This window comes from Aplidium turbinatum, chromosome 14 (genome assembly GCF_918807975.1).
Source record: "Aplidium turbinatum chromosome 14, kaAplTurb1.1, whole genome shotgun sequence".
Taxonomy (NCBI): domain Eukaryota; kingdom Metazoa; phylum Chordata; class Ascidiacea; order Aplousobranchia; family Polyclinidae; genus Aplidium; species Aplidium turbinatum.
In genome coordinates, this window is record NC_137485.1 from 19,018,738 (window position 1) to 19,036,236 (window position 17,499).

Genomic DNA, 17,499 nt, shown 5'->3' on the forward strand with positions numbered 1-17,499 from the left:
ACTACTCTATCAATAAACTGTTCAATTTGATATTATTTCTGCACCAAAGAAAACCAATCAAATTTATAAAATAGCTAACTTTGGCCTCGTAGTTTCAACTAAAAAAATCACATGATTTTTTATAGTTCAAAAACTATATATACAACAGTACATTGATATTTCTGATGTGTGAGAGTTGGTTTTTAAATACAGTAGGCTAGCGTATAATGACTGTGCTTAAGCCTAAATGACTGCGCTTAAGCCTAAATGCCTAGCTAGCCAAGTTTGTACAGTATAGAATACATTATCGTATGTAAGATACCAGTGTGATGGTTTATTTTCTAGTTCATCACTAATAACAGTAATGTCAATAAATGAAATTTTGCCTGCACAAAGGCTGGCTGGGTTAGAAAGAAATATTTTGGAAGCATTGGCTGAACTGATATCTGAACATAAACCTGTTAATGTTGGACACGGTTTTCCTAATTTTAGCCCTCCAGAACATGTAAAAGAAGCTCTTAAACTCACTGTTTCTGGACCTGACACAGTTCATCAATATACAAGAAGTTATGGCCATCCCAAATTAGTTCACCACTTGTCATGTCTTTATAGCCCCTTGTTTGGTAGGGATATTGATGGCAACAAGGAAGTGGTTGTAACTCTTGGAGCATATACTTCCATATTCTGTGCAATTCAAGCATTTGTTGAACCAAAAGATGAAGTCATCATCATTGAGCCATTTTTTTCTTGCTATGCTACTATGGTTCAATTTGCAGGGGGTAAACCCAAATTTATCCCACTTCGTTGTCAAAAGTCGGCTGATGCTAAGGCTTTAAGTAGTAGTGATTGGTGTATAGATCCTATTGAACTAGAAGGCATGTTCAATAAGAAAACAAAAGCTCTGATTTTGAACAACCCTAACAATCCTCTTGGTAAGGTTTTCACACAGCAAGAACTACAAAACATAGCTGACTTGTGCATAAAACACAACTGTTTGTGCATATCTGATGAAGTGTATGAGTGGATTGTATTTGACCATCCACATATACGTATGGCTACTTTGCCTGGAATGTGGAATAAGACAATTACCATTGGTAGCGCTGGCAAGTCATTTAGCATTACTGGGTGGAGGACTGGTTGGTCTATTGGGCCAAACTCTTTGTTGAAGCATGTACGAACTGTTTTACAAAACAGTACATCAATTTGTCCGACTGCAGTCCAAGAAGCACTTGCTATCATCATTGAAAATGAAACACCCCTTCTTGGCCAAAATGATAGTTACTTTAATATTTTATCCAATGAATTGAAAAAGAAAAGGGACAGAACTGCTTTAATTCTGAGAGAAGTTGGATTAAATCCTATTGTTCCAGATGGTGGTTATTTTATGATTGTTGATATTTCTGCTGTAGATGTTGCCTTGAGTGATGTTGGCGACCCTGATGACTCATGGGATTATAAGTTTACCAAGTGGCTTATTATCAACAAAAAGATCGCTGTAATGCCAACTTTTCTGTTTTATAGCAATCACCACAAGGATATATCAAAAAAACATATAAGATTCTGCTTCGCCAAGAATGATCAAACTTTGAATGACCTAGCAGACAATTTTAAGAAGTACGGAACATTTGTAAACACTGCCTAAGTTTTATTGTATATGTACAGCTACCGCAAAATGACTTCGGACCTTTCTAAATTTTCAAGAAAAACAAGCATTTTGTATACAATGAAATTTTTTAATAAAAACTATCGACCTTTCTTAATAATTTGTCATATTGCATTATTATAACCTTTTCACATTTTTCACAATCTTTGCATTGTTAGTCACAATGCTTATTGTTAGTGGTATGATCTGATGTAAAACGCACAGCTACAAACCTGGCGTAAATTTTGGTAAAAAGGTTTGAAGTCATTTTGCGGTAGCTGTATTATGTATAGTGTGGTTTAGAGAGTGTTTGTTATAAAGCTTTTAAGTGAAATAATAAAACAGTAAATGCAGTCATATAGTCTATATCACAAATCTCTTGACATATCAAAGTAAAATTATTTCCTTCATGGCTTTGAGAAAAGAAGTAAACAACTTTTATTTGTAAAATTACTCTTTTTGCTGTAATCACTAATCATGTCTGCGTGATATTCTTTAATATGTCACCTCTTTGCTTATTATTTGCTTTTGATGTCATTTTGGTAATTTTGTTAGTTTTATTTTAATTCATTGTGATAAGAGAAGTGTGAGCTTTGATAATAAAGACAAACATTGTAACATAGATATCTGCTGTTAAGGATTGATATATCCTGAAGTTTATATGGTTATGGCTGAAGTTATTCAGTTGAAACGTTTATTTAAATTGTAAATTCTCAAATGCTGTTTTCATCAATTGGTAACATGCATGTTTTTTTGAAAAGAAGGCCTAGTCTTAGTTTATCTTTGTCTACAATAAATAAGTGGAATAACTTTTTCTAGGCACACCCTTTTATGTCTAGGACTGTGTTCAACATGCTGGTTTAAATTATAAGCTGTTTAGTGTTCAGTGACTTTGTTCCCATCTTCACTCAATAGTAGGTGATCAAACAATTTTGTTCATTTGCAATGGACTGTTTTATGTACTAAGAGAAGAAAATTAACACTGCAAATAGTTCAATTTTTAATCCGAAATAAGAGTTCTGCTGAACAATGTTAGTTTATTATTATCCTGCCAACAATATGATAATGTCATGTAGTACAATTTTGGTATTATGTGATACATTTGACACACTGTGGTGCCCAAATGCTATGCACAATGCACAAATTGCACATTTTAGTCTTTCACAGCATGTTTGGCATTTGATTATGTTATTCCCTGCGTTTAATAAGTTACTTTTTGCCTACCAAGTAAGAAGGGAAGTTATAGAGTATATATATATATTTAAATTTTCATATCATGAAATGCTGCCCACATGAGTTATATACTAATAACTAATATATAACTATCGAGGACGCACTGTAGTGATATTGCAATGTGTCAAATTTTTTCACTTGCAGAGCATTATTTTTAGTGCGGAATGGCCCGTTTCGGTGAGTCCAATTCGGTGAGTCTGATCCCTTAATGGGGAATTTTTTCAATTTTTTTTTTAAATTATCGGGTACCGTAGCCTAATTATCATTGCTGTTTTAGGGTTAGGGGTTAGAGGTTAGGAACTCACCGAATCACACTCACCGAATCGGACTCACCGAATAGTAGCAGACCCTTTTTAGTGAAATAAAAGAATATGGTTTTTTAACAAACTCTTGTTCTGTTTGTACGGTACTGTACGGTACTAAAATAATGATGAGCATGCGTACTGTTTTGATGGTAAATCTATTTTTTTAAACAAATTCAAAGGTTTTATGTTATACTCCTGTTGACATTCATCAGTGAAATTTAAGGTTTGGTGAGTAGTGCACTCAAAAATTTTTTGTATCTACTTTTGCACTGTTCAAGTGTTCATTGTCGAGATCAGCATGTTGTTAATCTTCTAATTGATGCAATACTACTCATTATGTTTCATGTGTGCAATCATTTAAATTTGATTTGTTTCACAGATTCATGATAACAAAAGCAGATTCTTAGGCTTGGGATACTTTGCGTAGTGTAGCTGTATAGGTGGAGAACCATGTTTAGAGGACTGAAGGATCGAATAGCAAATGATTCACGACGAAATTCACCTGCAAGTAATGCTGGGACCCCAGTAGCAACTCGACAGGTATTAAAATGGAAGAAGGCTCTAGAAAATGTTATTTTTGCTTCAACACAGGACATTCCTTATTAAATTTTTCAAGCTTTGAAGTCTATTAAATGTGTGTCATTTGTCAACCATTTTTTACAAAGTAGTTATACATTCAGTCCTCGAAATTAGCGGCGGCACACGGCAATTGCCGTGGTAAATGCCGCCGCAAACATCATCATGGCCATTCTGCTACGGCAATAAAAATGCCGTCGCAAAATGAGCACTTAATTAGGACAAAAATTGTTCAAAATTTCTTCCTGTTTTGTTTACTCGCAGCGGGAGTTTAATCAGCAGAAACATCGCACCAAGACCTAACCTCGGACTATTTTACTTGCTGTGAACACTCACGCAGGCTTCGAAATTAGCATATTTTTACTTTGCAAAAACGTTGACAAGGCCAAACGGCAAAAGTTGAAATTGCCTCGGCAATTGCTGTGAACGTTTATTACGAAAAAATTGTACCAAAACATGTAAAACGAGAAGAGAAAAATATAATCGAATAGTCTATCACGGCCGCACTGTTTGATTTGTTATGATGTAATAATAGGCTACCAAAAGTAGCGAGAAACGCGATACGCACGCTGTTACGGTGATTCACGTGAAATAACTCATTGGGAGGAAAACAGTAAGTTAATTTTGGGTTGATTCAACGTTTGAGCCAGCACAAATCGATTTAATTTTTCCGGCGGGTTATATCGCATAACAACAATGCCATTAAGAAATTTACGTTTGTTTTACATTAATTCGACATCTAGCGACGTTGAATTATCATGAAATAACGTTAATTGCTCAATCAGGTACCGGTAACAAATCAATAGAAGATTGCCTCGATTTACGTATACAATACACTAACATAATTTCGGCACAATTAGGATACTGCGAGCAACACAAAGTCTGTTGGATAAAGAACTACGGTAGTCGAAATCGGATGCTGTACCGGAGGAAGAGGTTGTCGCGTCGTCACTGGATGACTGGAATATATACTTGAAGACGCAAAACTGCCTGTTCATGAACGCGCGATGTCATATGATCGGAAGCATTACTTTACTGCCGAAAAACCATTTATCTAATTTTGTACCACTTTTTATATTCGCAACGACACCGGTAAAAAATAAGCATTCGATGAAAGAATAACTTTGCGTAACAATTAAGCCAGTAGCCTATTTATAAGGTTGCAAACTTTTTACAGTTCACAAGAGCATTGTCAGCGCATAAAATAGCTTTTGTGATGCTCTGGGCTACCGCCGTGTGACACACGATGAAGCGCATAAAATTTTGTTTGATTAAAGCATACGGCAATTGCCGCCGTAATCCAAGGTTTGTTAATTTGGCGACGGCAATGTTTTTGCCGTCGTAGATGGAAGCTAATTTCGAGGGCTGTACATTTATATATAATTTATGTTATGGTATTCTAAATGTTACTCTAATACAGAGGTGACGAACCTGCGGACCGCAGGCCGCATGCGGCCCATCAAATAATTTTGTGCGGCCCGCAAAACAATTTGACAATTGCTCATGCATTAAAGACAAAAGACATCTCAAAGCTGTTTTATGTCTTCACTGACCGCGCCTTTCCTTGCTATTTTATTGCCCTAAACACTAACTTTCAGGGTTTAAAGTTAGAAGATAGGAAAGCTATAAGGTAAAGTAGTGAAAACACTATTCACCAACTTCACCTTGTATTTTTGGTCGATTCCAGTCTATGACGTCATGGAATTTTAACAAGCGCTAAATTGTGAGGCCCGATAACTCATGTGTAATTGACAAAGTGGCCCGTGACCGCAAAAAGGTTCTTCACCCCTGCTCTAATAGATCAATTTAAAGGTGTGTGTATTTGTATAGCTTTTATATAATCCATTGAATATACATATGCAGTAAAACTGTTCAACAGACATCTTCTAACAATATACTAGTGATGACTTTTCTCAATAGTTTTAACTTATGGAATGTATTATGCTAGACTGTGGAGATGTTGGATTGGTTATGACTTCCATAAAAATCACCATCAGTAAATCGCATTTTCAATCTTTATATTAATGAGATTGTTTTCATTAATGCTTTTTTTTATTTGAATTGGTGTGACGGTTTTTCAGTCTTCTTGTAATCTGCATTTTTATAAAAAATTGTCTTATTCATTTAGACATCTGCTACCGCTGAAAATTCAACTGCACGAAATAGCACTGAAACAACTCCTACCACTTCCACACCAGCTAAAAGTTCTTCCACAGGTTTTGTGCAACTGGTGCTTGTCTTGGAGTGGGAATAATTTTATGCTTGTTTTAAAACCTTTTAATACTAAATTTGAAGTGATGTACATTGTACACTGTCACAATTGTCACATGGAAATTGGAAGTATATATTATTGTTAGTATCGCACCATATGATTGGTTGAGTGCTTATTCTACCAACACATAATTTCCATGTAATGGCTTCCTTCTTTCTCCTCCTCAGATAATGAGAAAAGTTTGTTGCCACCTGACAGCGAGCCAGCGACACCTACTGGTCAACAGGTTGCACCTACTGGAGGATTTTTTAAACGTTTGGAGTTTTTAACACCATTGAAGGACCAGGTGAAATGTGTAGGAACTAGAGATGTACCGATATATCGGCATCGATATCGGTGATATCGGCCATTTTTTGAGTATCGGCATCGGTATCGGCAAAATTTGGCCGATACTGTGGCCGATACTAAACATGTAAAAAAAGGCGTTTGCTGGGGATTTTCTGCAGAAGCAAAGATAAACACTGATGTAGAAAAATAAAAACCTGTTCAAATTTTTGATACCTCACACTCCCATGACTTCATGCGCGCAGCCGCGCACCTTTTGGCATTGTTTGCTTACAGTGATTCTTTCACTCAAACAAAACGTTTTGTTTCAGCAGTTTTGCGTTGTTCGATTCTTAAGTTGTAAAGGAGACTCAATTTCTCCAATATTTATCATTTGTGTTTCTCTTTTACTCTTAACAGAGGATAAAACCAGGCCAGGACTGCCCAGGTGGCGGAAATGTGTAATTTTGCATCGTTTTTGCGTTGCTGGACGTTTGGGGGACCCGTGTAACTTGGTTGTTTTTGGTGGTCTGGTTCTGTCGGTTTGTGATTTGGTTTCCACCTTTCGTTGTGGTGGACTCGCCAAGCTTGGGCAATGTCGTGGCGGAGTGGGTGGGCTCAGGGTGGGAGCAGTGGGACTGCGAGTCCTCGCTGGGCTGGTCAATAAGTGGTCTTGTTGCGCCTGGGATGGCGGCCTTGTGGGGGGAGCGTTCTTTCCGGCTGTCATAGTGGGGCGCTCACTGGTGCGGCGGGCTGTTGCGGTTTGCTGGTCATAGCGGTGTGGCTTCCACGCTAGCCATTTAGACCATCCAATCAACTATATGTTTTTCGGCAGCCGTTTTGTAGCAAGAATTGACATCGACAAGAATTAAAATGGCTAGTGTGGAAGCTGCACCGTTGTGGTTGGCGGGTCGCGGCTGCTCGCTGTGCTGGTGGGTGACCGGGAGGGGCGCTCCTTTCTTCGTGGTGGGGTTGTCGTATTGGGCACGGCAGGACCGTTTTGATCGGCTTGGTGAGGATTCGTGGTCCGATTGCTTCAGGGTTGAGAAAAACCTGGGAGTCATTCCATTATAATTCAACAAATGGTGAACACCACCATCTCTTAGATTTTCTTCATTTTTACATATTTGGTACATATTTTAGAATGATTTTCATAACTGTTGGAATTTTTTTGATACCTTGTGTCGTTTTTAAGTTATCGCAATTTAAAATTTGACATTTTTGCCACTAGTGGCGCCATTGTGCGTGGGAAGATTTTGGGAAAATGCTCTAAACTCACCATTTCTTGTCCAATTATGATGAACAAAGTGTCTATTCCCATGTTCTCATAGGTGAGGAATTCAATTATGCTATTAAATTATCAAAAAAACAATTGCTTGATATGAAAATCCTCATGTTATTTTTTAAAAGTTCCTTAAACTTTAAGGCCCCCCCACTTCCCCATGATTGCATAAATTTTTTTCTGATTGGCTCCATTTTGTAAAGTGATTGTTTAGTTACCAAGAAATGGAAAATCTTTCACTGCATATTTCTCTAAGTGCTTTTATCACATTAACTGTTAGCATACCCATTGCAAGCTAATAATTATATTTAAGCTATTGTGAAGTTAGGGATAACAATTATGACTTCAGAGCCATTATGACTTCACAAAGACATAAAAATGATGTGGTTAACCTCAATTAAAATAAGTAATATCACACCACATCAGAAAAATAAATTTATTGAAATATAGAGCTTTCGCCACACAAGTGTGGCTTCTTCAGTATAATCTTATTCGAATAGAAACTATTGAAAATATTCAAGTACAATTCTATTTGAATAAGATTGAAACTATTGAAAATATTCAAATATAATTCTATTTGAATAAGATTATACTGAAGAACCAACACTTGTGTGGCGGAAGCTCTATATTTCAATAAATTTATTTTTCTGATGTGGTGTGATATTACCTATTTAAATTGAGGTTAACCACATCATTTTTATGTCTTTGTGAAGTCATAATGGCTCTGAAGTCATAATTGTTATCCCTAACTTCACAATAGCTTAAATATAATTATTAGCTTGCAATGGGTATGCTAACAGTTAATGTGATAAACGCACTTAGAGAAATATGCAGTGAAAGATTTTCCATTTCTTGGTAACTAAACAATTACTTTACAAAATGGAGCCAATCATAAAAAAATTTATGCAATCATGGGGGAGTGGGGGGGCCTTAAAGTTTGAGGAACTTTTAAAAAATAACATGAAGATTTTCATATCAAGCAATTGTTTTTTTGATATTTTAATAGCATAATTGAATTCCTCACCTATGAGAACATGGGAATAGACACTTTGTTCATCATAATTGGACAAGAAATGGTGAGTTTAGAGCATTTTCCCAAAATATTCCCACGCACAATGGCGCCACTAGTGGCAAAAATGTCAAATTTTAAATTGCGATAACTTGAAAACGACACAAGGTATCAAAAAAATTCCAACAGTTATGAATATTATTCTAAAATATGTACCAAATATGTAAAAATGAAGAAAATCTAAGAGGTGGTGGTGTAAAATTTCTTCAAAATTTGTTGAATTATAATGGAATGACTCCTGGGTTTTTTTGGGTTTTATTGGGTTTTTTTAAAAAAGATGCAAAAAAAGGTAGATTCATGCTTATTTCACCTCAAAACTACTTTTTACGAGTGAAGTGCCTTTCACTCACAGTACATGCTTGCATAACTCAATAAAATAATGCACTAGGGCTGTTGTTGCTTGAATGTTGCATCATCCATTAGTTTCAAGATCAAGTTGGATGTTGCATCATCCACTGATTTCTATACCAAGTTGATGCTACTGTGGTAGAAATCACATTATTGCATCATTTGTTTAGATTTGAAGGCAAGGAGCATTTATGCCATCATGTTTAAATATTTTTTATCATTTATATATATATTATATATAGTAATGGATGAGCAATTGAGCGATTGCGTGGCCAATTAGGCAAATGCTCTGAAACAGCCATGCGTTAGAATCCAGAATCTGTAATTGGTAAATAGCCTCCTAAATTGCATTTCACATCATATATACAGACTACAGTAGAGTAGTACTTTCACCAATTTAACTATAAGGCCTTCTTGCATAAATGAGTTTTAGTTTAGTATACACAAAGTGACATTACTTGATTTTTGTGTACTGTGCAATATCCACTGCGTTTTCAGTTTATTCTTGGAAATTACTTCACAATCACATCCTTAAGTCCTAATTTAAAGTTTGTTGTAAGTGCCTTGTAGTGTTTTTGTAAATTTTTTTAATTTTCCAATAAAAACTGGACAAATATGATGCTCTGGGTTTTTTTATGGTTTTTTTTGGTTTTTTTAAGTGGGTTTTATTAAAAAAACCCACCCGGGTTTTTTTGGGTCGGGTAAAATACCAACAACCCTGGATTGCTTTCGTTTTGGGCCTGCTTGTTCTGCCGTGGCATTGTTTGAGCTTGGTTGGTTTGTTGCAGCGAGGGGTGGAAGTTGGGTCGCGGACTGGTGGAGCCGGCTTGCTGGGGTCAGCCGGGTTGCAAGGTTTTTTTGGATCTTTAGCAGTGTGGGGGCGATACGCGATTGTGCATTTTTGCTGCCTGGATGGTCTTGGCCTGGCAAAAGCTTTTCAACCAAACAACAAGCGCACTTAGGTTGCACGCACATTACTTGTCGAATAGTTTTTGTACGACTACACAAATTACTTGGTTTACATTTTACATCTTATTATCAATTATGATAGCCTATTTGGAGAGTTTGCGCAAACACTTTATTTAATTTTTCAGAAACCCCAATTATGATGCAATGTTTCTTCCCTTACACCCCAGTCCTCAATTATGGTGGCCTTTCATTACTAAAACCTATTAATTATGACTCAACAATGCGGTTGAGATTGGATTCTTGAATCTTTAATAAACTATGCCATATTGAAAGCTTTTTTTAATAGTTTTATGCAAATAAGGTAAAACTTAGCATTTGATACAATTCCTTGCAAATACCAAAATTGCTTCTTTTTGTAACACCAAAGTATCGGCCAAAATATCGGTATCAGTATCGGTATCGGCCTAAAAAGGTGATATCGGTATCGGTATCTCTACCTAGGAACAATTGTTTTTTATGCTCTGCCACACTGAGAGTGAAAACTTTTTATCCAAAACCAAAGGTTACGGTTGTAAACCTGAGATTTGAGACGTTTTTTAAAAATTTATCCCATGATACACAGAAAAAGCATTATTTTACTTATGATATATTATTAACTAGTTTTTGAACTTTTGTCATGTTATAGGTGATGAAACATTTTTGTTTTATCTAATTTTTTTTATTAATTTGATTATAAGATAACTTATTCTTATCTAAAACTTGTTATTAAACATCTTAAATCCATTTTAAAACGTTAAGGTTGCCGCCAAGTTGAATGAGAGCCGCGAGTCTATTAATTCTATGGTGGAAGAAATAAGACATACAGATGAAGCAAATGGTGCGGCGAAAGTGGAAAGCCAAAAAACACCCGTTAAACCTCGTGCCAATGACAACCACACCGTTAGTACAAATTATCTTGTTTGAATGTTATTTATTTTGATCTTGTGCATTGGTGTATGCGCTGTTATCAAATACGTTGCTCACCACAGCAACTACACATTTCTCTCAAATGCTGTACAGAGACGACAGTGGTAACAGTCTCAACCACGCTGTAGAGGCACAGTCGAGTAAGCTATTTTATTACTACCGTACTGTTCAATGTTCAAACATGCGCTTGATGGTAGAAGATTGAGATTAAGTGAGCAAGAAGGTAAGGAGTTACGCCTCTACCTAGCCAATGATTGTCTTGTCTCATAGGTAGGTATCCAACCGACGTTGTATCGATGATTTTGCGCACACCTATCATACCACATGGCCACGCACCTGACAGAAATCAACAACGAGGAAAAGTTAATATACTACAAGCAATTTAACAATATTTGTCTCATCTGGAAAAAAAACAAAGAAAAATAAAACAATTGCATCTCTAGAGAATGTGCTTATGACTTTGCAGCTTCATGGTCAATTTGCATAAGAACGGTTCAACAACGAAGCAAAATATGTAAAAATTCACATCATAAATTATTATCCAGACTCAGCAAGTGACTCCGGGATCGGAAGCTCAACACATTTCGGCTGCTGGAGGAGACCATCCTGGCATCAACACTGATGACATATCTAAAGAACAACTTCTCAGCAAGATTATAAGGTGGTTATAAAGACAAACGAAAAATTTGAAGTATTGCATATCATATGTTACCATATCTAACTGCTAATCAGTTCGCTAATTACTGCTGTGTATTCGTATCAAGCGACAACAGCCAAAAATACTTTTTAAAATAACAATGTGTAACATCAACCCTTAGACTATGTAACGATAATATGGAATGTGAAAATACTGATCTTTTTTTTAAAATAAATTGTATTATGCACATTTCGATATGCTTCAAATTGCCTTCAGTGAAGAATTTTATCAACAGTTTGATGAAAGCATTTACAACAATTGATTTACCGTATGATGTATACTTTCTTCAGACTTGAGAAGACGCTGCATAAGTATCGGGAGAAGTATTCGGAGTTGATGGAAAAGTTTAAAACCACAATGAAAGACAACGAAAAATTGAAAGTCACCTCCCAACAGATGCAGGACAAGCACGCACGCCGCATACAAGAAATGAATGAGGTGATGTAATAAATTAAAGATGTTTGGGCAACTGCAGTGGTTTTACTTACTGCGACCACTGGCATACAGTTCACCTTTTGGTGCCTTCAAGACGGTCGCGGACCCCTAAAAAATTTTATCTGAATTTTTAGTTATTGTGTCTTCTAATAAAAACAAATGTTTCATAATTTTCGAAGCTACACGCCAATAAGAATTTGCTGCACTCGCGACGCACATGACGATTGATGACATTGACGAAGTTATTTTATGAGCTGTACTATATTTTGTCACACAATTTTCACTAAGGATGAAAGGAAAAGTATATCGGAGCTGTGTGCGGCCTGCAATGCTATATGGTAGCGAGACATGGGTATTGAGAGAGAGTGAACTGGCAATCCTGAGAAGAACGGAAAGGTCAATGGTGAGAGCAATGTGTGGGGTGAAAACGAGAAGGGAAAAAAGGACTGAAGAATTGTTGGATATGCTAGAGATGAGAGAGACCATAGACCAACTGGCAAGGGCAAATGGAGTAAGATGGTATGGACATGTGATAAGGAGGGAGGAAGGAAGTTTTCTTAGAAAGGCACTAGATCTAAAGGTGGATGGGAAGAGGAAACGCGGTCGTCCAAGAAGAACGTGGAAACAACAAGTGAAGGATGAATTTAAAAAAGTCGGACTGAAGGAGGAAGATGCAAGGGACAGGGTGAAATGGAGAGAAGGGATTAGAACAATTGCTGCGCGAAAACAATCGGCCACCCCCACTAGTGGGGAACAAACCGACGATGGATTATGATGATGATGATGATGAAGATCAAACATCAGTAATTAGCCTAATTTTTGTCCTGAATTAATGTAATCGAACAATTTTTTCTGTAAATTTTATCGAAAATTCATAGAATGTTTGCCACCTTTACAGAGAATTTCCCCCTTTTTTCATTCGTAATCAATATTTCATTGTAATCACAGATGGCAAAACTGTGAGTGCTGATAAACTGCTGATTAACGTTTGCATTTCTATGTAAAGCATTTAACAAACATCTTCTGTCTAAAATAAATTTAAGTTGAACATACGTTGACTCATAAAAGATGTAACTCTTTTATATGAAGTTTAGTCTAGTTTGGAAACCGAGCCTATGTAGGACGTCCTTTGAAGTTTCAAAGGAAGCACAGTTTGAGAATCACTGTAATACACGTCACTAGACACTAGGCCTAATAAAACACAACCAATTTCTAAATGTCGTAATAATGCTGGAAACTAGAAAACTTTCACGGATTCCTTGAAAACGCTTTGCTGACCCTTGGGGGTCCGCGGACTCCCGGTTGAGAACCGCTGATATAGCCTCATTTGCCGGTGCATGATCACCTGTTACATGCGCTTCTTGTACTAACGACGATGAATTTCGCATCTTGTAACTGGTGCTATTTTTGCTTGATGATTAGGTGCTTGAGTTAGATAAGCAAGCAAAGATGCATCTTGAAGAGGAACTAAACATTTCCATCGAAGAAAAAGTACAAATGATCGAAGTTTTACAAACACAGGTTAGTTACTTTTTGTTGGCTACATGCTGGTAGCACCACGGTATAAATATAATAATATAGACTTTCAGATTAGTGTTTATTATATAACTAATTTTAACGCGTCATGTTTTGCTTGTCGCAAGAGTATTTGAGTATGACTCGTTGAGCCCCAATGAAGTTTTAGAGCATTAAATTACAAAACGGTACATTTTAAGTTAAACTTGCCATTCTCGTGACAACATGGGGCAGCCATTGGCTTAACATCGTTTGGATTCCGTAGTAAATTACTATTACTGAGGAGATATGATTTTAAACGTAATATCACGTCAGTACTTTCAAGACTCCACATTTTACTTTTTGTAGCCTAATGATTAAATAAACAATCGCGTTCGTGGTGTCGAAGCTTCCCGCATTCATTAATTTTAAATCTCTGCCACCCGACTTAAACTTAGACTCGATTAAAAAAGTATGGTAGTTGCTAGTAGTTAGATAGCCATGGATAGGCGTACACTTCAATTTAATAGCTTGTTGTTGCAACGGATTGTCGATGCTTATGCACCTGTACTTTCGTCTCTCCACTGTTTTTCTATTAGCTATGCAAGCCCAGTTTTGTTAGTTTAACTCTATTGAGGTGTTGATTGAGTGCACAGTTTCCAACCATGCTTGAATGCCTAATTATATACTGTATTCGAGTTTTTCAACTACAAGGCAAATGATTTAAACATGGATAAACGCCAGATTACCAGGGCGATTTTTATTTTATTGCACATTAATTTCGCTCTAAACAAGCGCATTGCCTTGCGCCAAAATGACAATGAAACTGAAAGCTCACACTCTATTTATCTGCTTGTAGTTTCCACGTCACCAGAAGACTTTTGTTAGAATAGTTTCTAAATGATCCAGATAAAGAACCAAATTTTTCACAGTTCGTTTATGATTGATCACTCAGGTCAAACTATTGAAAAGTGGTGAAGATTCCTCGCACAAGAGTTATCCCAGTGATGGGAAGTCAGTGGATGGCGAGAGCATCACTCTCTTGAAGCGGAAGCTGGAGGAACAGAAGGAGCAAACATTAGTTCTGCAGCAACAACTTAATGTGAAACTGGAAGATATTGACAACATAAAGGTTTGCATTGCTTAGCCGTGCTACTTAATGGAAACTTCTCACATTTTTTTCTATTTGCTTTAAAGTGCTCAATATATTAGCAGAAGTTACAGGCCGCCAGGCGTAATCAGTTTTTGCAAATGCTGTGTTCTACCATGCTGGAGGTTTGTATTTAACTTGCCATGTTTGTCGTAAGCAGCTTTTTTAATTCTTTATTTCAATGCTTTTGCAATAACTAATTTTGAAGGTCACCTCTAATCATTCCAGAATGCCCAAGGTGCCATTTCAAGGATTAACATATTAACATTGGAATCCCTTGTCTTGTAATAGACCATGTATTGTTGCTAAGCGTAGTGATATTTTGCGTGACACTAGTTTTTGTAGAAGATGAAAGATAATAGCAGGTTGAGTTTAAATCATTCTGCATATCGCATCTTCGTTGTGATTGGTAAGCCATACACATCGCAGTTTTTTTTACTATGTCCAGTACAGTCTGTAGTCCCAAACTGCATCAACAACGTTACTGGATTCATTTTGCGGTGTTTGTTGATGGTAGTGATTTGAGTCATATTTTACGAGCACTTTTTTTTGAAAGAAGCGTTTTTTTGTGATAAAAATTATATAAAATGTTTTCTTCTAAACAATCTTTGAAAAATTAAAATGCTGAAACAATTTTTTGTACTTTGCAGTTCTGAAATAAACGAGACAGTTATATAAGTTATTTTGTTCCAGTGGAATTAATTGCAAGGTCTCTGATTAGTTTCAGAAAGCAAGGCATTCACTCACATTTGATACATTAAGCTAATTTGAAACTAATCTAATTTTTAATAGACTAGTCTTCCTGTTTTACGCCTCATTTCCTAGAATCAGGGTAGGACGGGGTCTGGCAAGGCACATCCTCACATTCTAGTCACAAGCCATAATTTGCAATTCTGTTTTTATTTTCACTTTTACTGTTCTTGGTAACGATTATTGTAAACCTTTGTAGCCTGAAAACGTGAAAAGTTTATAAAATGATTGCAAATAGTGAAAAACATAAAAAAACAATTAGAAGAATGATGCCTACAAACAAAAATAGCGTTTTTTAACATCCCGGTTGACGGCATCATTATCATAAGTAACAATTATTAATTTCCGTTTAAAGAAAACTCACGTTGAAGAGAAATCGAAGTTGGTTCGTCAGTTGAAGCAAGCTAAGACCCTGGTGGAACAGTTGGAGCAAGACAAAGGCATGGCTCTCGCTGAAGCTAAAAGAATAACGCACGAAGCCATGGAGTTGAAGGACGCGGAGGTAAACTTTGTTTGTGAGCGCGTGATTTTGTTAAACTGCTGTCACGGTTATGATTTCACTTGTGACGTTTACTAATTTTCTCTTTGTAATTTCACAATACCTCGAACAATTATTTCACTATTTTTCACATAAAGTCCGGGCTCCATCCGGAATTTGCACAAAATCGAAAAAAAATTTTGCATGTTCCTAGGTATGTCCATAGGCACCTTTTAAACTCTAGTTCTGTTGTGTTACTTGAAAAAAGTCAAAATCACCCCAGTATAGCCCACTGCTACTAAAAAAACCACGATTTCAAATTTTGCTTTAATTTTTATCCTAGTACCTACCAATTCTGGCATTTCATGATGTACTGTAGTTTATTTGCAATTTTAAGAAAGACATTACCGTAACTAATTATTATCAATGTTTACTCTTGTTTATCACTTAGCCAATTGTTTTGAAATTCAGCTGCTGCAATTACGCCAACAAGTTAGTGTAATCTCTGAAGAGTTGAAGCAGGTTAAAGATGCCAAAGAAAAGGAAGTATGTCTGATACTTTGATTGTTACATCAGTTGTTGCAATGTTTTTACAAGATCCGTTGAATATTACACATTCCTTGAGATAATGGTAGTTCAATGTCTAAACTAGACCTCTCTGTATAATTTCACCCACGCCTAATGGCATGGGCTTTTTGGAAGACTTTTTTGTGTAAGGTTGTAGGAATACTTGATTCAAGCAGAGTTGTCTTAGGAAAAAGCATTCTCTGGGGATCTTGAAACTGCTCTGGGAAATTTTGAGATGCTTAAGAAAGAGAAAGAATCGATTTTACAAGAATTTACGGACACTAAGAAGAATTTACAGAAACAAATAGAACAGGTAGAGCAAACCTTAGACGAGGAAAGGAAAACTCTCGTTGCTGACGTATCTCGAGGCAAAGCAGAAGTCCTAAAACTCATGCAGGTTTGTTTTGCTAAGTTGTAGCGTAACGTTGCGTAGCGTTGTTTACGCAGCATGGCATCGTTTACGTTTACGCAGTGATATTCTGTTGAAGTTTGGTGTGATTAAACCATAGCGACCTATATACACAGACTATGCCAACGTGCAAACTTCAATTTTGACTTGAGGCCGATATCTGCTTACGTTTCATAACAGCCAGAACCGTTGCAGCAAGTTGATATTTTGAATAGTAGTTGATAAATATAAGCTGTTTGTGTGCTTTTGTTACCATACAAACAATAAACTGGACTTTTGCACTTGTGCATGAAATCCAAAGAACATCTGGCAACTCTGGTAACCAGTAAAGATTTGTAATTTTTAACTTTTAATTCGGAGTTTTGCAGTGATTTGAGATTCAGTGATCACACTTTGGCAGTTTGGAGTCTCCTACTATTCTATCATTGTGAAGAATACATTTAGCCTAGGGTTCAAAATTAAAATTACATCGGCATCCAGTCATGATTACACGTTCGCACGTTGGCAAGTCCTGTGTATAAAAGCTTCTATGGATCACACTAAATATTTTTCCAAAACAATAATGCGTAAAAGTTGAAACCTACTTTCACTTGATCAGTATTTTTGTCTGTCTCAAGATGCAATACGTGTGCGGGTGTAACTTTTATGTTTTGGTTTGTTTTTCTTATAATTTG

General features: G+C 36.4%; 1 protein-coding gene and 1 pseudogene across 2 annotated transcripts in view; both read left to right on the forward strand.

The window, feature by feature from the left end:
* The first annotated feature begins 343 nt into the window (after positions 1 to 343).
* LOC145782960 (kynurenine--oxoglutarate transaminase 3 pseudogene) lies at positions 344 to 1,621 on the forward strand (annotated as a pseudogene).
* A 1,955-nt stretch (positions 1,622 to 3,576) lies between these two features.
* LOC145783164 (uncharacterized) overlaps positions 3,577 to 17,499 on the forward strand; it is a 38,550-nt gene continuing 24,627 nt past the window's right edge. The window contains exons 1-11 of one of the 2 annotated variants that reach the window (XM_082594955.1): positions 3,577 to 3,699; positions 5,864 to 5,951; positions 6,175 to 6,293; positions 10,678 to 10,818; positions 11,391 to 11,506; positions 11,833 to 11,980; positions 13,400 to 13,498; positions 14,427 to 14,603; positions 15,727 to 15,873; positions 16,321 to 16,395; positions 16,604 to 16,813. In XM_082594955.1, the coding sequence (XP_082451081.1) occupies positions 3,610 to 3,699; positions 5,864 to 5,951; positions 6,175 to 6,293; positions 10,678 to 10,818; positions 11,391 to 11,506; positions 11,833 to 11,980; positions 13,400 to 13,498; positions 14,427 to 14,603; positions 15,727 to 15,873; positions 16,321 to 16,395; positions 16,604 to 16,813 (1,410 nt within the window). In that variant the 5' untranslated portion in view covers positions 3,577 to 3,609. Of the gene's footprint in view, positions 3,700 to 5,863; positions 5,952 to 6,174; positions 6,294 to 10,677; positions 10,819 to 11,390; positions 11,507 to 11,832; positions 11,981 to 13,399; positions 13,499 to 14,426; positions 14,604 to 15,726; positions 15,874 to 16,320; positions 16,396 to 16,603; positions 16,814 to 17,499 lie in introns of those variants that run through there. The other variant, XM_082594956.1, reaches the window with a different exon arrangement.